The sequence below is a fragment of the Cotesia typhae genome, unplaced genomic scaffold (genome assembly GCF_013202065.1).
Source record: "Cotesia typhae breed Kobodo isofemale line unplaced genomic scaffold, CoteBio_Ctyphae scaffold_13, whole genome shotgun sequence".
NCBI lineage: Eukaryota > Metazoa > Arthropoda > Insecta > Hymenoptera > Braconidae > Cotesia > Cotesia typhae.
In genome coordinates, this window is record NW_027423774.1 from 12,597,179 (window position 1) to 12,604,232 (window position 7,054).

General features: G+C 28.1%; 1 protein-coding gene across 2 annotated transcripts; it reads right to left on the reverse strand.

Moving 5' to 3' along the window:
* Positions 1 to 1,906: 1,906 nt before the first annotated feature.
* Positions 1,907 to 6,348, reverse strand: Ranbp3 (ran-binding protein 3). Of its 2 annotated transcripts, none has more exons than XM_074254334.1 (5): positions 6,082 to 6,348; positions 5,954 to 6,013; positions 5,642 to 5,728; positions 2,978 to 3,690; positions 1,907 to 2,894 (listed from the first exon to the last, which is right to left on the reverse strand). In XM_074254334.1, exons 2-5 carry the CDS (start codon positions 5,967 to 5,969, stop codon positions 2,583 to 2,585), a joined length of 1,128 nt encoding a protein of 375 aa, XP_074110435.1. In that variant the 5' UTR covers positions 5,970 to 6,013; positions 6,082 to 6,348; the 3' UTR covers positions 1,907 to 2,582. The 2 variants fall into 2 exon arrangements, with proteins under 2 accessions (XP_074110435.1, XP_074110434.1); XM_074254333.1 differs by having other exon boundaries at positions 5,954 to 6,016.
* Between the last annotated feature and the right edge of the window lie 706 nt (positions 6,349 to 7,054).

A 7,054-nucleotide genomic window follows, 5' to 3' on the forward strand; every position in this document is an offset into this window, starting at 1 on the left:
GGAGAAAAAGCAAACAGATCCTATCTTAGAAAAAATAAATTAAGTTTAATGAAATTAAAACCTGAGGTATCAGCTATTTTCATAACTAAAATGGCTAATTCCGGTATTTCATTAGAAATATTAGAAAAAGCCTTCGTTACAAGTGGTGAAGCCGGGGTAAAATCATTATTGTCAGAAAATGTTGGTAAAAAACCACGGGTTACTAACACACCAAAACATTTAAATAATATTGTAAAAAAATTAATACTAGTTTTGCAAAAAAAAAGAATAATAATGTTATTGTTAATTGTTATAAAATTGTACTTAATTATTACTATTAATTTTGCAATAAATACAACCTTTATGTACTTTCAATGAGAATCCTTATTACAATCAAACTTTAATTTTAAAAATAATTAAATTTACACTATTCATAAAAAAATCGTTTTTAATTTACTCATTTGTATCCTAACTTTATGAGAATAATTTAAAAAATTATAATAAACAATGTGTGAGTATATCCTATCATATGATAAATAAATAAATAGACAGATGGTATTCTAATATTTGCTATTTTTTAATTATTATTATATTTTTCAATTCGGTAATATGAAAATTTGCTAACAATAAATTAACTAATAAGTATAAATGAAAAATATAAGTGCGTTAAAGTTTAGTTTGAATTCATTGAATGGTCTGAAGCTCGCGCGCTACGCAACGTTGCCAAATGTTTTGACCCCATTTTATTGTAGGTTACTTGAGAATTTTTTGTGATTTTTAAATATTAATTTCTCAATAAATATCCCGGTAACTGATATATTTTATTGCAAAAAAGAAACCTGAATATTCCGAAAATCTAATTTTTAGTTTTTTTACTTCATCTAATTCATGACTGATAGTATAATTCGAGAAATACTGCGGACGTCTGACTTTCTCGTAAGACTCTGAACAAATACTAACATTTAAAAATTTTATTTTTTCAAAAATTTGTCCGGTAAAGTATAATTTAAACTTCACTATTAGATAAATATCGACCTTAACTATTAGAAAAAAATTAAATTTACTTATAATCTAATATTTTTTATTTTACATTGGCGGCGAAAGGACCTCCTTAATTGAAAATTGAAATTCTATTATAAAAACTTGCTTATGTAAGTTTGCTATCTTATATTCAGCCTGATTTGTAAAATAAAGATTTAAAATGATTCATTATTCAAATTTGATTTTATATTAAATTAAATATAATTGAAACATTATAAATAAACATCCATAATTGTTACATGAAGGTAAAACGAGTTTAATTAACGAGCAAACATAATTTTATAGCTCACAACTCTACAACCTTCCATTGACTATTCATAAACTTCAATTAAATAAAGATGCCAACAAAAATTAATTATATATTTAGCTTATTTCTTCTAGAATATATGCAGAGATTTTATTGCTGATCGTTCCTCTACTTCTGGAAAAGCTAATTACGATAATATACATGAAGTGGTTATTGATAGAAATAAATCACTCTTGCAAATTAAAAAATTTGAAATCATTTTCTTGAAGTACGAATGAGGTTTTTAATGATCACTTCATAATTGTTTATAAAAATCGATTTCTTGTAAATCACACAATTCAAGAAAAATTTTAATCAGTGTATAATAATTGCGGTCTTTCTGAATTTTTTTTCGAATCAGAATATTCACAGTTCATTAAGAAATGTTTGTTTTCGTTTGTATGAGTGCTTTTGAAAATAATTTCTACAAAATTTCTTTATTAATACCATCCAAAATTATTAAATGTAAAAATTCAATAAAAGTTTAAAATGTAAAAAATTAATTTCCATATGAATCAGTCCTAATTTCGAATAGACAGCAAGAGCTCCTTCTTAAAAAATAAAACTCAAGGACTGATAATTTACAGATAATCAAAGTAGTTTTGTTAAATTTCCTTTTCTTTGTTTATAAATTTATTTTTTATGTTTTTATTAAGTAAAATTAAAGTTATACATAAAGTATGAATGACTTTTAAAATGAAACGATCATACTAAAACTAATGAATCACTAAGCTAGTGATTGTGATAGTGAGAGATATTAAGGTAGTACCTCTACGAAAAGCATATTTCAAGAAACATATAGAATTTTTTTTACTGAAAGATAAATATGTCATTAATTCACCACCAAAATTTCAGATCAATTCACCGTACCGTTTTTAAGTAATTAATTTTCGAAATTGCATCTTTTACATGTAGAGGTATAGAGAGATGGTAAAGTGAGTATGAAATCTATTTGCATCACTCGAGTGGTACGGAAGTTTCATACTAACTTTACCATCTCTCTATACCTCTACATGTAAAAAATACAATTTCGAAAATTGATTACTCAAGAACCGGTGCAGTAAACTGATCTGAAATTTTGGTGGTGGATCATTAATATATTTATCTTTCGATAAAAAAAAATTCTATTAGTTTTTTGGAAAATGCTTTTCGCGGAGGTACTACCTTAAATCATCAATCATATTTATAAAATAAAAAAGGTTTAATTTTTCAGCAATTATATTTTAGAAATTAATCATTGTGATATTTTCAGATTTAAGTTCTATCTAGGTAATCGTCAATGATCAGAAGCAAATTTTTTCGGTTGATTTTCTTTGGCACGCTCAAGTCGTTGTAAAAGTAGATTATAAAGCTGATCAACTTCTGCAGGTGCCGCTTGAACTATAAAAATTCTTATATCACCGTGAATGTCCATAGCAGTTAATCTAAGGGATTTGGGTCCAGCACGCTCAGCAGTCATTTCTGGCCAAATTTTGGTATTAAGAATAAGTCTTTGAGTACCGGTCGCGCGTCCAACAAGTCGCGACTCTTCATCTCGATCATTAAGTCGAAGAATGCCTCGTCCTCTTTCTTTCCAACCACCTGTCCCCTATAGCAGAAATATATTGATTAATAAACAAGAAAAAAATGTTAGGTTAACTTCAATTTCTTAACTTGAAATAATAATATTACTTTATCGAACGTAAAAAGTTTGCAATTGATTTGAAGAATATTAACTTCTTCCTCTTCACCTGTCAATAGTATAACCTGATTGTATTTTCTCTTACTAGCTCGATTAGCTTCTTCTACTTCATGTGCAGCTTGTGATAATGTTAATCCAGATTTGGTGGTACTACCACAAACAGCAGCCACATTGGAAAAGAGTAATTCCGATTTGTTCGCTTTAATTGAATCTTCTTTTGTACATTTTTTACTTTCGACTTCAGAACTGTCGTTATTTTTTCCTACTGTCACGCGATCTTTAATATTTTGACCAAAAACAAAACTCGTTGTTAAATTGTTTACTGTTCCTATAGTATTACAGATAGAATTGTTTTCTTTAGGATTAGTCGTGAGAGGCAAAAATTTGGGCGCTGCAACTTTAGCACTCTCTTTTTTACTATTTTCAGCATTACTATGTTCTATATCAACTTGTTCATCTGCACTTTTACCATTTTTATCTCTAGAATTATCTTTTTCTAATACTGTCTTTTCTGAGATTTTTGTAGAACTTTGACTCTGCTGACAATCTGAGGGCGATTTTGTTGATGGTCCAGGTGCAACAGTAATCGTACTTAATTGGGATGGTCTTAATATTGATGGCTTTAAACCACTGAAGTTCGATAAAGACTGATTGAATTCATTACATGGAGAATTACCAAATTTTGATTGTACTAAAATAGGACCTATAACATAAAAGTAATTAATAAAAATACATATAACGATAAAAATTCTCAAAGTTGTTTATTTTAAGAGTAGCACTATTTTTAAGAAAGCCAATGACAGAATGACTTTTGTAAATTAGAAGGCGTTTTTTTTTTCGTCTTGAATGTATTCTTGAGAGAAAATTTTTTGAGACCGTAATTCTACTTATCGGGCTTATTTAAAAGTTTTTTCAAGTTTGGTAAACAAACTTAAAATATATTAGTATTGAACAAAATTTTAATTAATACTATCAACTCATGTAAAAATTATGAAGCAAGAAATTTTTAACAAATAATATCTAGAACAATATTCCATTCATTGAATTGTTTAACTAACAGACCGGGCCAATGTGACAACATTAAAAAGCCGACATCACGAAAAAGTGTAGGACAATTTTTTTTTTTGTAAAATATATATAAAAATCGTTTCAATTGAAAATTAAATTTGAGAAAATTCCTGCAATAATTTTTGAATGAATGAACCGATTTTTAAGCGGTTCGCAAGAATCAACGCAGTTTTTTATGCCTCGAGCTAAATGTTTGAGTTTGGATTGATCAAACTGAAAATTTTGGAGTACTTCCGAAAAAAAACCTTTTTTCGGTTTTCGTTCGTTCACGATATATCTCAAACGAATTAACCGATTTTGACAATATTATCGGCAGTTGACGTGGTTTTTCAAGGTTTAGAGCTGATGAATTTTTGAAGTCGATCGATAACGCCGTTTAAAAGTTATTCCTAAAAAACCACTTTAAAAAAAATTTTATTTTTCAGTTTTTTTGAGATTTCTCAAAATCTATCGGTCCGAATCAGTTCGAATTGTATTCAAATCTAAGTTTGGTCGAGCCCTTTGGAATGGTGCCAACCGCGTTTAAATCGGTTCATAAGATCAAGATTATATCAGTCTTGTCTTGTCCTCGTCTTGACTTATCAAGACTCATGAATACGATATTATAGATGGCAATTCAAGACCAAGATCAATATCATTTAAAATATCTTGCTGAGTCTTAACAAGACACATAAATACAATGAGTATTACCATATGGGAATTACTCTTATTGAGACTTCATGCTTCAAGAAAGCTCATTAGTCACACACACACATACACACACACACACACACACACACGCGCGCGCGCGCACGCACGCATACACACAGACAGACAGACAGACAGACATATATATATATATATATATATATATATATATATATATATATATATATATATATATATATATATATATATATATATATATATATATATATAGGCGAAAACATTCAGGGAAGCTGAATTTAGAAAATTTTCAATTTTCTTAGCGGGAAGTTAACAAAATAAAATTGTTTCGGGATATTGTGAGTACACTGAACTTAGGAAAGTAAATGAATGTCAAGGTCAAGATTAAATTTGTTTATCAGAAAACCATAGCAGATTGTTGGAGGAATATTGTATAAGTTTTCAACACTTTTTTTAAATATACTTTTGTGATTGTTACTTAAAAATAAATTTTAGCAAAATCCCAGGTTCTTTTAATTAAAAATTAAATTGAAGCCAAGTAACGGAAGAAATGAACTGACATTGTGGTTCTGTTAACAGAAATTTTTATGAGTTAGTGGATAAAAAAACTAAAATACTGAAAAATTTTGTCATTCTAACATTTTGAAGGTTTTCGCGATAACTATGATTTAAGAAAATTATTCGCCAAAAAATCTCAAATGTAGAGCCTTGAAGTTTCATGAAATTTTTTTTTTTTTCATTCTAAGAACTTTATTTTCCTTTTCGTAATTTTTTTAGCGCTATATTGTTATTATAAGTGATAGTTTAATCAATTTCGATAGTAAAAGTAAAAATAAATATGATGATTACGATGTATTATGATTTTGTTTAAAAACTTACATTTCAATATCAATTGAAATCAAGCAAGAATAAATATTTACCATAGGAAGAATTTTTATTAGATTCAGCAGGAGTATTTAATTTCATTACAATTGTTTCTTGAGATCGGCAATTGTCATTTGTATTGTCTGAAAAAAAAAAAAAAAAAAAGAAGTCAATAAATTAATGATAATTTCTGTGAAAAGATTTAAAAAAAAAAAAAAACTATTTATGCGAGACAGAACAGCGAAAAAAAAAGATCAAATATTTAAGTTTGTTGACTCAAAATTCAGTTTAATATATCATTCATGGACTAAAATTATTTCAGTTTCCCAAATAATTATTTGTAAATAAAAATTCAAATCACTACATACCCTCACAGTCCGCCATATTTCAAAAGCCTACAATGATATTATATGACGGAACACTTACAACTACTGCAAAGAATCAATATTATTATTGTTTTTTCAAAGTAACTCTACCTATAGATAAATATCACTACCTATAGATGATGTCTCAACGGCTACTTTACGCTAATGGCATGTTGACGTGAATCTGATCTTCTGATCTGTTGATGTACATACACCCAAAATTATGAGCAAATTAACGATTGATAATTACAAGCTTATTAAAGTATTAAGATGAACCAAAATTTCATCAATTCACTGCAGTGAAATCTCTCTTGAGTAGAGTTTTCTAGTTATGTCTTAATTTTTCGTAGGTCGTGTTGACAAGAGCAAAAAAAAACAACTTGCGGAACTTAAGGTAGGTTTTGATCGATTCCATAGGGTTGTACCCTTCCAATGTAATGGGCAGGTACAAGTAGAGCTGGCTAGTCAGCGTAGGGTGTGTTCCGATGTACAAGTGTAGTCATTGACTTATGCATGCTGTGATGTTAGTGCATTCAGCAGGTGTCGCTACCTGTTATTAGAGCGCTGTCTGTTACGAGAGCGGGAATTCTAACAAAATATTCAATAAATTATTTAACTAAAATTAATTAAATTTTAAATTCGAAATAAATATTTAAATCATTTTATTTTAATGCTTTTATTTTTTCGGTTACCGAAAATTCCTACTGAGTAAAGGACCTCCCCTTCCCCCTTTATCCTTTATTTCCCCCAGTTCCCAAGTTTGTCTTTAATGACAAATTTAGCTATTATATATGGAATAACTAGTTATATTTGTAATACCAACGGCCAGTGAAGCACTAACTGTTATTACTGTTTTGCAAAAATTTGTGCTTGACAAAGAAGAATTGTTTAAGCAATAACAATGGAATATTGCATAAAATGTATGAACAAATTCAAAGTTACTGCGTACAGTTTCAGTGCATTAAGCAAATTAAAATGACATATTTTTTGAAGTAATTTTTTTATGAATATAAGTATCAGTTGACATCATTAATTGTAAGATTATATTATAATGTAATTTTAGTTAAATAAATAGTTGTAATGCATTTTTGAATGTAATAAGAA